This window comes from Primulina eburnea, chromosome 5 (genome assembly GCF_022965805.1).
Source record: "Primulina eburnea isolate SZY01 chromosome 5, ASM2296580v1, whole genome shotgun sequence".
NCBI classification, from domain to species: Eukaryota; Viridiplantae; Streptophyta; class Magnoliopsida; order Lamiales; family Gesneriaceae; genus Primulina; species Primulina eburnea.
The window spans coordinates 3,540,859-3,558,343 of record NC_133105.1 but is presented as its reverse complement, the minus strand read 5'-3'; the positions used below and the strand labels follow the sequence as shown (position 1 = coordinate 3,558,343).

The 17,485-nt window shown below is 35.0% G+C and overlaps 5 protein-coding genes and 1 pseudogene across 5 annotated transcripts; 5 read left to right on the top strand and 1 right to left on the bottom strand.

Annotated features, from left to right (window-relative positions):
- Window positions 1–18: 18 nt before the first annotated feature.
- LOC140832399 (33 kDa ribonucleoprotein, chloroplastic-like) lies at window positions 19–2,075 on the top strand (annotated as a pseudogene).
- Window positions 2,076–2,934: 859 nt separating this feature from the next.
- On the top strand, window positions 2,935–4,279 carry LOC140832397 (syntaxin-121-like). The gene has a single exon (XM_073196401.1). The coding sequence runs from the start codon at window positions 3,128–3,130 to the stop codon at window positions 4,121–4,123; it is 996 nt and encodes a 331-aa protein (XP_073052502.1). The 5' UTR covers window positions 2,935–3,127; the 3' UTR covers window positions 4,124–4,279.
- A 1,769-nt stretch (window positions 4,280–6,048) lies between these two features.
- LOC140832396 (E3 ubiquitin-protein ligase PUB23-like) lies at window positions 6,049–7,430 on the bottom strand. Its single transcript, XM_073196399.1, has one exon. It carries the CDS (start codon window positions 7,336–7,338, stop codon window positions 6,127–6,129), a length of 1,212 nt encoding a protein of 403 aa, XP_073052500.1. The 5' UTR covers window positions 7,339–7,430; the 3' UTR covers window positions 6,049–6,126.
- A 1,873-nt stretch (window positions 7,431–9,303) lies between these two features.
- On the top strand, window positions 9,304–12,064 carry LOC140832395 (protein LEAD-SENSITIVE 1-like). The gene is made up of 3 exons (XM_073196398.1): window positions 9,304–9,490; window positions 9,605–9,678; window positions 11,207–12,064. The coding sequence occupies exons 1-3, from the start codon at window positions 9,471–9,473 to the stop codon at window positions 11,914–11,916; spliced, it is 804 nt and encodes a 267-aa protein (XP_073052499.1). The 5' UTR covers window positions 9,304–9,470; the 3' UTR covers window positions 11,917–12,064.
- Window positions 12,065–12,993: 929 nt separating this feature from the next.
- On the top strand, window positions 12,994–13,848 carry LOC140831882 (uncharacterized). The gene has a single exon (XM_073195597.1). It carries the CDS (start codon window positions 12,994–12,996, stop codon window positions 13,846–13,848), a length of 855 nt encoding a protein of 284 aa, XP_073051698.1.
- A 1,594-nt stretch (window positions 13,849–15,442) lies between these two features.
- Window positions 15,443–16,278, top strand: LOC140831615 (NDR1/HIN1-like protein 1). The gene has a single exon (XM_073195357.1). It carries the CDS (start codon window positions 15,495–15,497, stop codon window positions 16,131–16,133), a length of 639 nt encoding a protein of 212 aa, XP_073051458.1. The 5' UTR covers window positions 15,443–15,494; the 3' UTR covers window positions 16,134–16,278.
- Window positions 16,279–17,485: the final 1,207 nt, after the last annotated feature.

The following is a 17,485-nucleotide window of genomic DNA, read 5'->3' as shown; positions in this document are numbered from 1 at the left end:
TCTCAAGTCAATATTCGACCATAGGAAGTTGCCCTCTTAACAGATCCGCATTCACCCTCCGCCACTTATCTTCCAGCATCCGCCACTATCAATCCTCAGAGCTCCTGAACCCAAACACCCGCGTGCTCGAATTCATCAAATCCATACAAGTTACTGGAAGGAGCTATGTCATCTTGTTCCCTTTCAATGGCGCCAACAGCCATGGCCGCCGCTTCTTGTTCATTATCTCCAACTTACGTCGACCATGTTTCCCTTCATTTCTTCCCATGTATATCACATCCCATCTTAAAGACTCCTCTTGGACACAAGACTTCGCTAAATTTCTCGCCTTTTTCTTCTCTATCCCTTTCTTCGACAATCTGTGCTGCATTTGATGGTGTTGAGATAAGTCAGGAAGAAGACCCAGAAAGGATTATTGGAGAAACGGTGCTTCATGGAAAACAAGTTGAGGATGCGATGGAGGAGAATGAGGCTTTGGAATCTGTGGAAGCTGGAAGACTCTACGTGGGCAATTTGCCATTTACAGTGACACCTGCTGAATTGTCCGAAATCTTCGCTGAGGCAGGTCGTGTTGTATCTGTTGAGGTCGGTGTGCTCATCTTTGGCCTTTTTAACTGGATAAGTTTCAACGTTTTTCGGTCGATTGTGTTTCTTTTGATTTCGCACCATGTATGTCATCAAGAACCAAAATTCTGGAAAGATTGTATTCAAATTTTTTGAAGTGTTTATGCAAGAAAGTGGTTACATCAGAACCCATTCAAGAAAATAGTGGGAATTTGTGCCATGTGTAACCTTTTGTTTTAAAGGTTATCTACAGTAAATCTCCCGGAAGGAGTCGCGGGTTCGCATTTGTCGATATGGGCACTGTGAAAGCAGCCGAAGAAGCAATTCGCCTCTTTGATGGAGCTGTAAGTTATTGTTCTTTCATATCATGCATTCTCTGTTCTATTTATGATACATGTTTTGTCCTTGTGATCTGATTGTGATCTTTAATTTATGTATTCTACCATAAAATTTGATCCGCGGCTATGCTAACTACTGCGTAAGATCTTATTTGTCACTTAGAACGTCTAATAATTGTTTGGGAGTTGCTATTCCATTTAGGTGTGCCACTGACTCAGTACATGCATATGTGAGACTATATATATGTTAGCTCTTGATAGAATGAGAATTTACATCATGCAACAGGAAATCGGGGGCCGCAATGCAAAGGTAAACTTCCCTGAGGTGCGAAAAGGAGGTGAAAGGGAGTCGATGAGTCGTCTGAAGGCAAGAATCAACAAGAAGGGCTTTGTAGACAGCCCTCACAAAATGTATGCAGGCAACCTCAGTTGGAGCCTAACCTCTGAAGCTCTCAGAGAAACCTTCGCACAACAGCCAGGATTCACAAGTGCCAAAGTCATCTTCGATAAAGATACTGGGAGATCACGAGGCTTTGGATTCGTAACTTTTTCGTCCTGCGGAAGAAGTAGAATCCGCACTTGAAGCAATGAATGGATTGGTAAATTAACACTTGAATGTCATCTCTTAATTAGTTCCTTTTTGCCAACCAGATCTATGGGGGCTGTCAGAGATCATCATCTTAATTCTTTCTTAAGTTTTCTTATAAACTCATGTATTTTTATGTTATTATATTATATAACATGCATGACAATACAATATCACCGCTCCTAAATTTCTCAAATTTTAGTTTCTTCTCCTCCGTCCTAAACTTCTAACTCTGCCACTCATTGGGATGGTTTTCATGTTATGCTTCTTCTAATATCCTCTTCCACTCGTTGATACAACTAGGATGTGGAAGGCCGGTCATTGAATTTACAAGTCGCGGAGCGGATAACTCCATCAGCAGTTTAAGACATACGAGAGAACGCATCGGGCAATGCCATGAACCTCAGGGGTACGGTCTCAGCCTTATACGTACATGTGCCAAATTGATGATATATTCATATATTTGGAATACTTTCATATTCATATTGAAATCTTCAGCTTGTTTAGGCATCCGAAAAGTAAATGAGTATGTCTTTTGTGAGACGGTATCTCGAATCTTTATCTGTGAGACATATTCACAATAAAAAATAATACTCTTTAACATAAAAACGTCATATTTTCTACTCAAATAAGATATTCATCTCGTAAAATACGACTCGTGAAATCGTCTCACACAAGTTTTTGTCAAAATAAACAACACCAGATGTAACAGAGCCACGTCCACGAGCATTACATAGTTTACGAGTTTGAACTTTTACATGAAAAGTTTAAATTTTATAATTCGAGAGAAAATATAAATGATAGATCATATCTTATCTTTGCTAGCAACTCCGCGTGTTATCCTTTCCTTTGAAATTTCGCGATTTCCATGGGGGGGGGGCCCACTTTTTATTATCTCATTATTTGGTTATGCGATAAGCCCCTCACACGTTAAATAATATGTTCTAAGTTAATTCAATAAAATTATGCGATTCATTTCAATAAACAATACAATGCGCTGACATGATGACATAACTGTGTTTTAATAAGTTTAAGATAGTTTTTTTTAAAAAAAATTATAAAATAAAAGTAATTATATATTTTTATTGTAAAATAAAATTTTGTAATTGTTTTTGAAAAACACGTAGGTTGAATTGGATAGATGGATATGAACTATATAGATTTTAATTATTATTTTATAGTTAAGAATAAAAAGTAGATGAAATTTTTAGATTTATATTTTAATTATTTACGTGTTAATTATACAAAATAGAATAAATTTTAAATATTTTTGTTATTGAGTAACCATGAAATCTATTTAAATTAATATGAAATATGAAATAAATAAATTTGAAGATATTTTTTAATAAAACAACGATTTATCCTGAAAATAGAACGAGCCCTTCCTAAAAAATTAAGTGTTGGTTGACTTTTCTGTTTGTAATAACACGGAAGACGACTCATTTGACCAGTCTTGTCTGACCCATTCAACAAGGTCCCCAGCAGCTTCGTACGCCTGTACCACGACATAAGAACCCGTCTTTTCCACCATTTCATCTTCATTTATTCAATCCTCCGGAACCATTTCTTTGTATATTCGATCTTCACGAGAACGTCAATCGACTGAGGATAAAAGTCCAGAAGATCGATTTAGAAGAAAATGAACGATCTTTTTTCAGGATCCTTCTCCCGTTTCCGGGAACAAGATCAATCCCCGCCGCCGAATTCCCATTCAATCCAGATGACGAATTCCGGCTCCACCGGCGGCGTCAACTTGGATCGTTTTTTCGATGATGTGGAAGCCGTTAAAGAGGAGCTTGGGGAACTGGAATCCCTCTACACCCAGCTTCAGTCTTCTCACGAGCAGAGTAAGACTCTCCACAACGCGAAAACCGTGAAAGATCTCCGCTCCCGTATGGATTCGGACATCTCTGCCTCTCTCAAGAAAGCAAAAGTGATAAAAGTTCGGTTAGAAGCGCTGGATCGCTCTAATGCCGCAAATCGGGGCCTCCCCGGATGCGGTCCCGGAAGTTCCTCCGATCGGACACGGACCTCAGTTGTCAATGGCCTGAGGAAAAAGCTTCAAGAAACCATGACTAGATTCAACGATCTGAGGCAGAAAATGGGATCCGAGTATCGCGAAACCGTGCAGCGGAGATATTACACTGTGACAGGAGAGAATCCTGATGAAAAGATCCTGGATGATTTGATAGAAACTGGGGAGAGCGAGACTTTTCTTCAGAAAGCGATTCAGCAACAGGGAAGGGGACAGGTTATGGACACAATAATGGAGATTCAAGAGAGGCATGATGCGGTCAAGGAAATGGAGAGAAATCTGAGGGAATTGCACCAGGTCTTTTTGGATATGGCGGTGCTTGTGCAGAGCCAGGGGGAGCAGCTTGATGATATCGAAAGCCAGGTGAACAGGGCTAATTCTTTTGTCAGAGGTGGGACTAATCAGCTCGTGGTTGCCAGGAAACATCAGAAAAATACCAGGAAATGGACTTGTTTTGGGATTATCATCTTGCTGATTATTATCTTGATTATTGTTTTATCTCTTCAGCCATGGAAGAGTTCTGGTGGCGGGTCTGGTGGTGGCGGCGGAGGCGGTGGGCAAGCTCAGCCGCCTCCAGCCCAGCCACCACCGGCCAAGTGAGGAAAATCGAAGTTCATTTGTAGTTTCAACATCCCCTATATTTGCTTTTTTGTTTACATTTTCCAGGTGATCGATATTACTATCATTTTTATTGTTGTGTTTATTTGTATATTAATTACTTGTTATTTTGTTGGAGAATTTGGAGTTCGAGATTTATTTTTGGGTTCTTTTTTAAAATAAAAGTGGACTAGAAGTATGTTTGGTTCCCTGTATTATTTATCCATATTTTTATCTAGTTTAATCTCATATTTGATACATTATATTAAATATTCACATATCAATCGTTTATCTTATATCAATCATTTATTTCATATCAATCAAATCATTGAATTAAAATTATAATATTATATTTAATTAAATAATATTAATTTTTTTTAAATATTTTCAAAAAACAAAACGATAATATCACATTATTTAAAATTTAATCAAATTAATCAATCAAATCAGATATTATATTAACTATCATTTTTATATATTTAATTATTAAAAAATATTACATATTTAAGTAGTATTTGTTCATATCAAAAACCAAACGATTTTAATGAATAAATTGGTTATCTTTTGTTTTTCAATTTTCTGATCAACTCATCAGAAACATCTAGAGCACCAGTTAATTTATTTTTAATTTTCTTTTTTATTAAATCAACCTTTTAAAAAATATATATAATTAGTGTTGATTACGACTCGAAATTAAAATATAATTTCAATCACACACCTATCTTAAATTTCTGTGGCAACTGTGCTTGATGCAAAGTGGCTAATTGATAATGCACCACATGGCTATCTTTGTTTTTTCCTAAATTCTCTCTAAAAATTATATTAGAAACGACGAACTTTTATCACACGATGTTGATTATTTAAATTAAAACTTAGGAAAAACATTTGATGGTAATAAGTATTTAATATTTACCATCAAAAGCTAATTTTTCCCAGTTACGACAAAACCGAAAATATGTTACTTGCACTTATTTGCGAGATCATGTTGATTGTCTTGCTTCAATGAAATCTAATTTTATATAAATAAATGAAAATAATAATAATAATTATATATTAAAAAGACAGCCCCACGAGAAATAAGTTCCGGCGCTAGCATGTTGTTGTTAGTTGATCAACGTTTCAAATATTTATTATTCGAAAGTTTAAATTCATCTTAATATCGTTAAAATTTTAAATTATTTTAATAATCATTTTGAGTAGGTTTAAGATCCAATTTTATGGATAACTATTTGATTAATAAAATTGGATCTTAAACCAGGTCAAAATGATTATTAAAACATCTTAAAATTTTAACGATAAATATTTGACTATTAATCTATCCTTATTTAATCAACTCAACCAAACACACCCTTAAATTAATCTATCCTTATTTAATTCACTCAACAAAACACACTTAACATAAAAAGTAATACTTTTTCATGGGTGACCCAAATAAGAGATCTGTCTCACAAATACGACCCGAGAGACCGTCTCACATAAGTTTTTGCCATGATGAATTTGGGGAGAGAGATTTTAAATCAATGAATTTCGACTATAATTTTATTATTGACAATAAAACAATAAATGAAATCTTAAATTCATATAATATTTATTTATATATTAGTTATAAAAAAATAATGAATTTCAAATTTCTTTGTAATTGGATGAATTTGAAATTCATTATGATTAACATGAAACATTATATAATAACGCAAGATGTCGATTTGAAGTTAATAGTTTTGCTTCAAAATCATCGATCCAAATGTAGCCTAAAGTTATTTATTTTATCAATTATTAGTAAAATTTAATTTAATTTAATTTACGATCTTTAATACATGATAATAGTCCCGCTTTGTTTTCCCATTGACACAACTTGTTTGTACTCGTCCCAAATTAAACCTGATTCTAGTCAAAGTTTGGGAATTTTAAAAAAGATAGAACAAGCAAAATATTTTCAAGAAAATATTTTAATAAAGGCACTGATTATCCCGTCTAAATTTATGTACGGAAAAAATAGCTAATTATAATCAAGATGGATATGAACAAATCAAATTATTGGGTATGCATGAAGAATTCCTCCACGCTCTGGAATGCAATTTAAGCATTTCTCTGATTCTCTCTTTTATTTTGATCCCACAATCAACCTGAAGAACCAGACACAATTTCGCCACAACCCCACACTGTAACATCTCCTGCAGAACTCCAGGAGTCGCGGAAAATCTCGAAACGGAATACAAAATCTTTACTGCCTTCTCGCTTGCCACCTGAGAAACCCTAAGAATTTTTTTCGAAACAATGGCTAATCCTGCACTGTGGTTTAGTAACTCGGCTCTCCCCTCCGCACACTGACACAGCAAATCCAACAAAACCAAAATCATTTCACAGGCCCTTTTATCTGAATAATCGAGTAGAAGATCGATTAATAGATTCACAGCTCCAGCTTCCACAGCTTTAATTCTGTTCCTCCCCCATTGACAGATATTGATCAGTACTTTGAGGGTGGCTTTTGTAGCCTTTTGTGAGATTTCATCTTTCAAGATTTGTATGCATTGGGAAAAGGACTCGGGATTTATGGTTGAGACTATTTGAGCTGGATCAGTTACTTCAAGAATTGACTCTAGTAACATGACAGCATAAGCCCGAGATTCGTAGCTTCCCCATTGCATAATCCTTCTCAAGGCTTCGATGAATTCTTGATTGCTGATCGATTTCACGCCTGATTCTGATAACTGGAGATTGTAGAGAATGCTTAAAGCTACCTCACAGGCTTGTTTGGATTCTGATTCCAAATCAAGTGTTTTCTGGACGATCAAGAACGCCAAAAACTCAGCTGTTCCCACTGTTTCCATGCATCTTTTATTGGCTTGATTCTGATAAGAGATGGATTTAAGTCTTTGTAGGCAATTCATCTGCATATCTGGAGAATTGGCATCATTTAGAAGCTTTAAAATCTGTGATCTGCTGGTTGGAGCTTTCGGGGTTGGCAGCCTTTCTACGCCTTGCGAGGCATGGAGCACGCACCAGGATTGGATCAGGCGCCGGAGAGTGATGTTTGGGGTCAATTCCGTGTCGAAAAGAAGCTGTTTTGTGACCGGACATGTAATCTTCTCCAGAGAAAAAATCCAGTTTTCTATGCTGTCTCTGTCGTATGTTATCCCGGTCGAGATTGTCACCGGATCTTTCATGATATCTAGAGTAATGGGGCAGAGAAAATATGGAGGAATCTCCACCTCCGCCATTGATTTGAATCTTGATTTCTTTGAAGAGAATGAAGAAGTGTGTAGAGTAAATGGACGAATCTCTTTTGTTTGTTCGAAGAATTGTGGTGAATGGATATGGTTTTATATGGATCAAGATAAGGGGAGAGATTCAAGAAAGTCAAAAGGTCAAAAACACGCAATTGTGGCTAATTTCATGTGTTTATTGTGTGTCAGATAAATGGGGAAAGGGAAGGGAGTTCGTTTTTAATTAAAAATTGGCATGAAATTGGGATTTGGACAAAGACTTTTCAAAGATGCAAAGTCTAATTTACGTATTTGCGGGCCAAAGTATTTACTTTTTGCCAAGTTATCTTTGACTTTCTTTCATAACCACACACATGGGGGTTATATATTGCTAAAATATTAGCATTTTTATATTTCAAATTGAATTGCATGAATAAAATCTATTATAGAAATTTACTAGAAACGCACAATTCATGAAGAAGTACACCAAAATTCAAATATTCTATGGTATAGGCATCAAATAAGATTCATTTCTTCAATGAATATCTAATGTTGCAGATTTTGAGTGGTAAAGAAGATATACTGTCCTGCTATAGTCATCGTGCTGTTCGTGCTGGTCAAACTTATCTGGCGCTTAGCTGCTTACACGCGGATTTAACGCTGATATCGAGCCGTCGAAAATAATGCTTATTTATTTATTTATTTAGGACAACTCTCTCTTACGTTTTATTAGGTGAATCTTTTATATTTTTCAACGATAAGTAGGGGTGATTATGGTGTGATTTTACGGGTTTTTTAAAAAATTAAAATCGAATTGTCATATGTGGTTAGATAGTATTTTATAAAAATAATCACGATTTTATATGCACAATTATTATTACGATTTTGAGCGATTTTTTGACGGTTGCAGTTGATTTACGATTTTTTAAATGAAAAATATTAGAACATATATTCTAATTTATTTTAAAACAACAATAATATAACGTTTTCAAATATAAAATGAGTGAGTCTTATGTGAGACCGTCTCACGGATCTTAATCTGTGAGACGGATCAACTCCACCCATATTCACAATAAAAAGTAATACTATTAGCATAAAAAATAATAAATTTTCATGGATAACTCAAATAAGATATCCGTCTCACAAATACAACTCATGAGACATTCTCACACAAGTTTTTGTCAAATAAAATATAGTTCAAATAAAAAAAAGAAAAAACAATAATTAAGTTTCAAAACTAAGTTAATAATTTAACAACACAACACACTCACAACAAAAATAACATCTATACTATTTTATCTTTTTTTTTAATTTCAAACTTTAAACAAAATATTTTTGTAAAAAAATAAATAGTCTAATAAAAGGCTAATATGCAGAATAATTAAGATGAATATAAGTCTTCTTTGTAAGAGTAATAATTTCGAAGAGCGTTGAGATATAAATATAATGAGAGCGACTTCTTTAATTGCATATATTATTTACAAATTATTATAATTCTACGCCAATTATTATGACAAACGGTTTAGGCGGTTGGTGCGGTTCTTGGGAGGTGCGGTTTATGATTACTATTTTTAATCGTGATTTTATAAAATATTCTTAAAAACAGTACAGTGCAATGCGGTTCGAGCTGTAATAAAAAAAAAAATTGATCACTCCTACGGCAATACGGTGTTATGATTTTGTTTAATATATTATTTTATGTTTTAATTAAATAAAAAAAATTATATATAATTTTATATTTTTAATTTTAGATAAACATAAAAATTACTTTTCCTGATTTTTTTTGAAATAATAATTATAAATTTTTTAATACTTTGAATTGAAATTAATTAACTATAAAACATTTAAATCTAACAAACAACCAAATTAAATTATGTATTATTTATTTAATATCAAACGAAATAATTTTTTACATTCAAATGACTTTTTATATTAAAAGAATATTTTTATTAAAAAATCTAAGATTGAAGATGGTCTTGCTATTTGGGATTGGAGTTCCATTTAGTCAAGATCTAAGTCGACTGCCGACGCGTAGACACCACACGCGGACACAAGCAGTTGTTCCTCCACGATCTGTTTTCCTTAACTGCTAAGCATCAAATCTTGCAAATTTAAGTAAAGGTTCCACCGCGTCTTGAATAAGCGAAATGGGGCTGCTCTCGAACCGGTAAATTTCAATTATAATTGTTTCCAAATTTTGTTGATGTATACTTTGTTCTTGGTTTTTGTTTTTACTGGATCGTGTTTTTTTAATTGTGTGTGTTTGAATAAAAACGGGCAGGATTCAAAGGAGCAGCCTCAAACCAGGCGATCACATATATTCATGGCGCACAGCATATGTTTATGCTCACCATGGTCAGCTTTTTATGATTGCTCGCTTTTTCTTTGTTCGGAATATGGAACAATTTGTGAGCGATTAGTGCTGTCATTTTCCTGTTTAATTTTTTCATCTGACCGATACCTCATCCTTTTGATTTTGTATTTTATTTGGGGAGAAGAAGACATTTTTCTTTGTTAGGTTTTGTAAGAAAATGTTGGTGCCAATTTGTTTGATGGAGAAGTGTATTTTGCTGAATCGAACTTTAAATACGAGTCGTAGGGAAGTTACATTAGAGTTGCATTTAATCTCTCGTCGTGACACTCGAGACGTGTTTGGTCATTTGTGTTTACAATTTTTGACAATTTAATGGTCCTTACATCAATTTTCATCGAAATTTGAATGACCCCCCTAAAACTTTGGCAAGAGGTCTACACTTGAAAATCTCGACGGCCAATCTGTTTCTGTCGCATATATAAGTTATTTTCCTCTGAAATCTGGCCTATTAATAATCAAATTAACCTAAAAAATTCGTTTATTTTAGTTCAATGTTCTAGGGATCTTTTTATTTTGTTGATTTGGCCTTTTCTTCATGCTTCTCAGTTCTCACCACAAATCCCTTTAAGCTTTGAGCCAGCTAAACATTTCCTTTAACTGGAAAACACTTTCACTGTTACTGTACATATCAATTTCTTTTAAGTCACCTGGTGGAAGAGCAAACCTTCTTTGTCTTCATGCAAACCCAGAGGCGGAGCTATGTAGCACGGGTGGCCCAAAATTTTTATAACTTTTTATGTGTCAATTTTTTTAAAAAAATTTGATTAATTTTATATTAGCCCGGGTATTTAAAACATTAAACAATTTCAGAGTTCAAAAGTCCACTCCGGGTAGCCTAAAATTTCTGGCTCCACCACTGCACAAACTTGTATGGATGAAACCAAGTTTTTAATCACCCATCAGTGCATGCAAAAATATTTCCATTCCTTCATCCACATCAATTATTTGTGGATTTCAGTCTTTATTTTTCGAATTTGGACTATGTTCCATGCATATAATATGTCAAGGAGTTCCCATTTCTACTTTTTTTTTTTTTTTGCTTTCTACTGAAGCCAGCAATTTTGCTAGTTTTAATTCCCCCCCTAAGAATCGACACGCCTGATTCATGGTTGAGCTGGTATCATATATGGGAAAAGGCCATAGAGGGAAGATATGAAATAAATCCTCACTTCTGGACAAAAACTGATAGGCGCTTGGAACGTTTCCCTTTTTTTAACACCACTGTGCGGTGGATTTAGAATTGATAGCTCATAGTTTGATATCTAAGACTCTCATGATTTGTTTTTAGTTCCGGCAGTTGGGTTGAGTTAAATAAAGGTAAATAGTGAAGAGGTTTACTCATTTGAAAATGACGATAGTCATAGAAGTCTTGCTATTGTGGCATCATAATTTTCTGCTAAATCAACCAGTCTCTCTCTTCTAAATGTTTGAAGGTTAATTTTTTCTGTGTTATTCTAGTCAAATATTTTTCATGATTATTGTGTCTGCTAATATTCATGTATGCCACAGGAATCTATATTGGGGACCATAAAGTCGTACACTTCACAAGACGTGGCCAAGAAGTTGGAACTGGTACAGTCTTAGATCTTCTCTTAGTGAGCTCTGGACCAGCTCGGTCTCTTGTGCCATGCCCCACATGTGTCCACGTAGAAGAGGGTCACGGGGTGGCCTCCTCGTGCTTGAACTGCTTCTTAGCTGGTGGTGTTCTGTATCGCTTTGAGTACTCGGTGAACCATGCACTCTTTCTTGCAAAAGCACGTGGAGGAACATGCACCCTCGCCGTCTCTGATGAAGATGACGTCGTGGTTCATCGAGCAAAGTACCTTCTTGATAATGGGTTTGGGTGCTACAATGTATTCAAGAACAACTGTGAAGACTTTGCAATTTACTGCAAGACAGGATTGCTTGTGCTGGATCAGAGCACGATGGGCCAAAGTGGACAGGCCGTGTCTATCATAGGCGGCCCCCTTGCTGCTGTCTTGTCTACGCCTCTGCTTCTTGTGACGACTAATATTTATGGGATGGCAGCAACTGCTGTTGGGGTTTATTGTGCTAGCCGTTACGCAGCTGACATTGGCATGCGAAGGGATGTTGTGAAAGTCTCAGCTGAAGATCTTACTAGGAGGCTAGCAACTGGTATGCTTCAGGTACTCGAACCAAGTCCCCCGTCTGTACCTGCACCACCTACATACAAATTGGCGGGAGTTCCAAATATTTAGTCTGTGGAGGAAAATTAAAAATAAACGAACGTGAGTGATCATTTCTTGGCCCAGGAGGCCGGTTGCTGTTGTTTGACGTTTTATGACAATGTATTGTGTTTAAACGTTTTATTCATGGTTGTCAGAGACACGTCGTTTTGTTTGAAAATCTCTGTAGCTAGGTTAGGCTTTTTAACATAAATAATAATAACAATAATAATAATAATAATAATAAAATTGCACACTCAAAAACTTTATGAATCTATAACGATAACACTGCCACGGATTCAAACTCATTTGGTAGTCTTTTTTATTTTATTAATTTTATACAATTAAAAAAAATAAGAAAAAGTGGTAGAACATTTATGAATATGTGGAATCGAATGATGATGACAATTATAATTTAAATATTACATGCATGATGATAGTAATAAAATAAAATAAAATAAATTAAGAACCATATTTTAATATTAACCATAAAAAAGACATTTTCCAAAAATAGGCAAAAAAACATGGGATCTTGTATTAGTAGTTTATTATTATTATCATAAATTGATTATATATTGTTGAAGAACTACAATCGCTCCGTCACATAAATTTTAAAATAAATCAATTTTGAACTTAAACTTGGTTCAAGATTGGTGAGAGAATTCGAGATAAAGCACTATTTTGATATCGAGAAGCAAGATTGCTTGGTTTTTATTTTAAGACTCAAATCTTGAGGTATGATCAAGGAAAAACCAAAATATCTTGCCAATAAAATCTAGGGGCTTTGAGTTTGACTAGGTTTGAAAATAACAACAAATGGAGAAAATCAGGCGATCCAATTCCTATTTTAGTACGTTCGGTTCCTTGTTTCACTCCCATCCGGATCTTTTGCTTATCCAAAAACCAGGAGAAAAAAAATGGTTGAATTTCGATTGCTCAGTCACCCAAATATTACGTTGGACGCCTCGTTTCATTCGATATTTTCATCTCTTCCAAGTCTAAATTTGCACCATCATTTCAAACTCTTGAAGAGAAACTAACCCCTCTTTCTCAACAAATTCCTCTGCCTATCTGGTTTGGGAAACTCACAGGGAGAGGAAGTTCAAGAAAATGGGAACCTCAGCTTCGCCATCCCTCGACCCGAAAGAGAAACCCGTGATCGGATACCCTTCCATGGGCAGATGCAATCAAACACAGTACCCTCAAATCCCCCCCGGCTATCCTGTTCAAATGAACCCTGTAGCGGCCTCCTCCTCATCATTCCCTAATCACGGAAACTACCCCATTTATGCCTCGAATCCGCATTCTGACTCATTCAACGCGTACTACTATCAGAACCCGTATCTCCCTATGATCCCTGAGCCCAAAAAATCAACCTCATTTGGACGAGTGATGCTGATGTTCATGATCGTCCTTGTGGCCATTATGTGCACTATGAGTCTAGTCATGTGGTTCCTCTTCGGAACCAACATCCCCGGTTTCCAAGTCATGTCCCTCCATTTATCGAACTTCACCGCCACGGATACGTCTTGTACGGGCACATGGGACGCCAATGTCACCGCGACGAACTTAAACGAAGAACTCGAAATAGAATTCAGTAAAGTTAGATCTTCTGTTTTCTACCGGGAGGCCATGATGGGGATCTCTTTAATGCAACCTTTCCAAATACAGAAGAGACAGGCTTTGAATCTGAACGTCATCGTCCCTGCGGAACAGATCACTGGTGGCGCAAACTTGCAGAGTTTAGTGCTTCCGAGTCTTGTCCAGGATCAGAGAAATGGGATTGTTGTTTTCAGCTTGAGATTGGCTTTTCACATAAGTTTTAGATCTTCTGATGTAGTCTACAAACAGGAAGTTTTGAAGGTGTTCTGTGAGAATTTGAAGGTTAAGATATCGGGCAGTGGTGAAGGTACTTTGACTCAAGATTTGGGGAGTGAATGCTTGTTACGTATAGAGAACGACTGACCGACCTCTCAATGTATTGCTATTCATTTTATTTTTCCATTAGTTTGTATAAATTAGTAATTTTCTGGTAAAAAAATCTAGAGATAATTTTCATAAATAAGTAATTAGAATATATCAATTTTCAAATTTTATAATAAATTTGGGATTTTTTTACAACCATTTTTTTGAAAATGACATGCGTCATATGTTTCTTTCGTTGGTATATTTAGAAAAAGAGACTAGGTGATGACTGAAAGGCCAAAATGTAACCCCAAACTCGCGAACCCCGTCCAAACTTATTTGCTTTTTAGTCAATCTTTTGGTGCCTGTGTTTGGAAAACTTTATGATATCAGGTAAGGTTAATAATTTTTTAAAATGAAATTACATAGATGTATAACATAACATGTCTCCATTTTAACAACTTGAAATTCTCGAATCATTACAAAAAAAATTTCAACAAAATACAAACAAATAAAGAGTTTGAGTGGTAATTGTGAGACGGCCTTACGGATTTATATATTTATGAAACAGGTGAACCAGTTTCATATTTATAATGGAACATATACTTTTGTTATAAAATGTAATAGTTTTTTATAAGTCGATTAAGATATCTGTCTCATAAAATTGTACTATGATATAATGTCACCAGAGTTTTTGTGTAGAGAAGTTATCCTATGGTGTAAAAACATACAAAGACAAGGTTGAAATAGAATCTTTTTATGCAGCTCTTACACCAACTGAATATTTTGATATTTTCTGGGAGTGTTTTTTTTTAAAAAAAAATTACAGTTCTAATATTTAAAAACATAGAATTTAATATTTTGTGAGAATATAAGATAAATCAACTAAAATTCTCAAAATTACATTTTTTAAAAATGACTAATTGATAAAATTCAGGATCAATTGAATATTTTATGTAGAAAGGAACGTAATCTAATATAGTGTGGATTTGATATTCATTTTAATTTCGTTATCCGAAAAGGTCAAGAGATTTGAGTAACAAATTTGAAATCTATAGTTTTCAATCAAGAACAACCTAAATTATATATTATAAATATTCTTCCAAACGACATTTTATTCGATTTTCAATAATTAAATGGAAAAAAAAACTAAATACATCCGATGTCGAAGTCCAAGGATGATTTATAGGAACTTTGAGGTAAAAAATAATTTAGAACAAATAGCGAAAGCAAAAAGGTTGGGCTTTTGGAATCTGTAGTGGGCCAGCCCTTTTTTCTAAATGAATATTCTCGGCCTCTTTTTAGTTTGAATGATTCCTTTCTTGGTGGGACGGGCCTAAAAGTTAATTGGTTCTGGTATATACCATACCCAAACGCGAAGTGGGTGGGTTTTTGTGGGCCCGTTTCAGCCCAAAACTCACTACGGATTTTTCTTATAAAGTCGAGATTCTCCTCCACTCTATCACCTTTGTTCTATTCTTTCGTTTAGGGGGGGTCGACACCAATTTTATTTTTTTAAAAAAATAAATTTAAAAATGGATTTCGAAATAAATAACTGAGAAATTTGGATGGGTCTTTAGGTAAAATTTGTATTGTAAAAATAACATATGCATTTCTAAGCTCATTTGAAAAGCCTATATATTAACACACTGCCAAACACCATTTCTTGCCACTTCCCCACTCCAATATTCGCCACCGCCTTCACTATGTCGGAGAAACCAACCCAAGACCAACATCACCACATCTTGTGGCCACGAAAAATCACCCGTCGTTTCTGCGCGTGCCTCATCATCTTTACGTTCATCGTCCTGCTGACCATCTTCCTCGTCTGGGCCAGTCTCCAGCCTCAAAAACCCTCCTTCACCCTCCAAGACGCAACCATCTTCAACCTCAACGTCACCGCCCCCAATGTCATCTCCACCACCCTGCAGATCACCATCAACTCCCACAACCCCAACTCCAACATCGGCATATACTACGACAGAATGGAGGTCTACGCCGCCTATCACCACCAGCAAATCACTTACCCCACCGTCATCCCTCCGGTCTACCAAGGCCACAAGGACGACAACGTCTGGTCTCCGTTCATCTACGGCACCACCGTCCCTGTGGCGCCGTACAACGGCCTCTCCCTCAGCCAGGACCAGGCTAACGGCGCCATAGCCTTGGTGATCAGGCTCAACGGGCGCGTGAAATGGAAGGTGGGGAACTTTGTGTCTGGCCTTTACCATCTTCACGTCAGCTGCCCCGCTTATATTCCGATCGGCAATAGCAAGAACACTGGAATCGTGATCGGAAATGCGATTAAGTATCAGCTCTCGCAGAGCTGTGGTGTTAACGTTTGATCCGTGGGTTTCACCAATTGTTTAAAAAGAGGGAGCCTTTTGGATAAACTGATTTTCATGTTGAATTTGTCTTTGTTTAGTGAATCCAGTTGTTATATTATTACCACATATTAACAAGATCGACTTATCTCACATGTATAAATTTGTGAAAACTTCTCGTAAACTTCTCGATTGAATACATATTTTAATAATAATGTTATACGTGTAATTTTAATTTGAAACATGTTGGTTAAACAAAATCCACATCAATTAAATTTGCTTAGTCGGGTATTTATATATTGTGTTTACGACTACCGATCGAACCGAATTAGCCATAATCGAACCGAACTGAAATATTTATCCATAATCGAACCGATCGAATTAACCGATTAATTTTTAAAAAAAATTATGATTTAACTTTAATTATATATGTAATTTTTTTTAACATTATAGTTTACACAAATGCATAAAATCACACACATCACAAATATATAAGTTTTATTTGAACACAATTAATACATATTATATCGATTTTAAAATTAAAAATTAAAATATTTATAAAAATTGATAAATAAATTTTTTTATTAAATAATAATATTTATTATATCTGTTAATTCGGTTAACCGATTTAAAAATTTTGAAAACAGTAACCGAACCGAATTAATCGATATAACCGAATTTTTTTAATTTGAAAACCGAATTTTCGAAATAACCAAACCGAATTTCCGAATTGGCTCAGTTCGATCATTTAATTCGATTTAACCGAAATCTTGCTCACCTCTCCTTACGTATATACAGTTTTGAACTACTATAGTTTATATAACGCACCTAAGTAACAGTTAATTTTTTAGCTCAACCAAAAAAGGTAATAGTTAATTTTTTATGCTTTCGTGTTGCTTTTTAATTTATTCCACGTGAAGGGTAATAAGAAATACTCAAAAAAATAAATAATTTGTTTTTCTTGACTTTTTTTTTTGGGATAGGGTGTTTTTCTTGACTTCTTGCCGCCATTTTAACCACCAAATAATTATACTCATCGTCTCCGAATTAAATAAGTAATATTTTTAGGCATGAAGTAAATATATTCTAGTTGTTTTTGATTGGTTCAATTTGTTATCTACCATTATGAAATATATCGGGAATTTCACATATAAAACTAAATAATGAATAGCGCGCATGTTCTTGCATGCAGGCACAAAAGAGTAACTCGATAAATTGTTTCAAGTGATAAGATCTATATTAATGTCTTAGAATTATAATAAAAATAGGTAACTATGTTTGTGACACGGTTTCACAAATCTTTATTTGTGACACGGGTCAACTCTACCGATATTCAAAGAAAAATTAATACTCTTAGCATAAAAAGTAATACT

Excerpts from the sequence above, each read along its gene's own strand:
- LOC140832397 (XM_073196401.1), top strand. The coding sequence starts at position 3,128 with ATGAACGATCTTTTTTCAGGATCCTTCTCCCGTTTCCGGGAACAAGAT.
- LOC140832396 (XM_073196399.1), bottom strand. The coding sequence starts at position 7,338 with ATGGCGGAGGTGGAGATTCCTCCATATTTTCTCTGCCCCATTACTCTA.
- LOC140832395 (XM_073196398.1), top strand. The coding sequence starts at position 9,471 with ATGGGGCTGCTCTCGAACCG. Across the intron at positions 9,491-9,604 it reads ATGGGGCTGCTCTCGAACCG|GATTCAAAGGAGCAGCCTCA; the intron begins GTAAATTTCAAT and ends AAAAACGGGCAG. Across the intron at positions 9,679-11,206 it reads ATATGTTTATGCTCACCATG|GAATCTATATTGGGGACCAT; the intron begins GTCAGCTTTTTA and ends TGTATGCCACAG.
- LOC140831882 (XM_073195597.1), top strand. The coding sequence starts at position 12,994 with ATGGGAACCTCAGCTTCGCCATCCCTCGACCCGAAAGAGAAACCCGTG.
- LOC140831615 (XM_073195357.1), top strand. The coding sequence starts at position 15,495 with ATGTCGGAGAAACCAACCCAAGACCAACATCACCACATCTTGTGGCCA.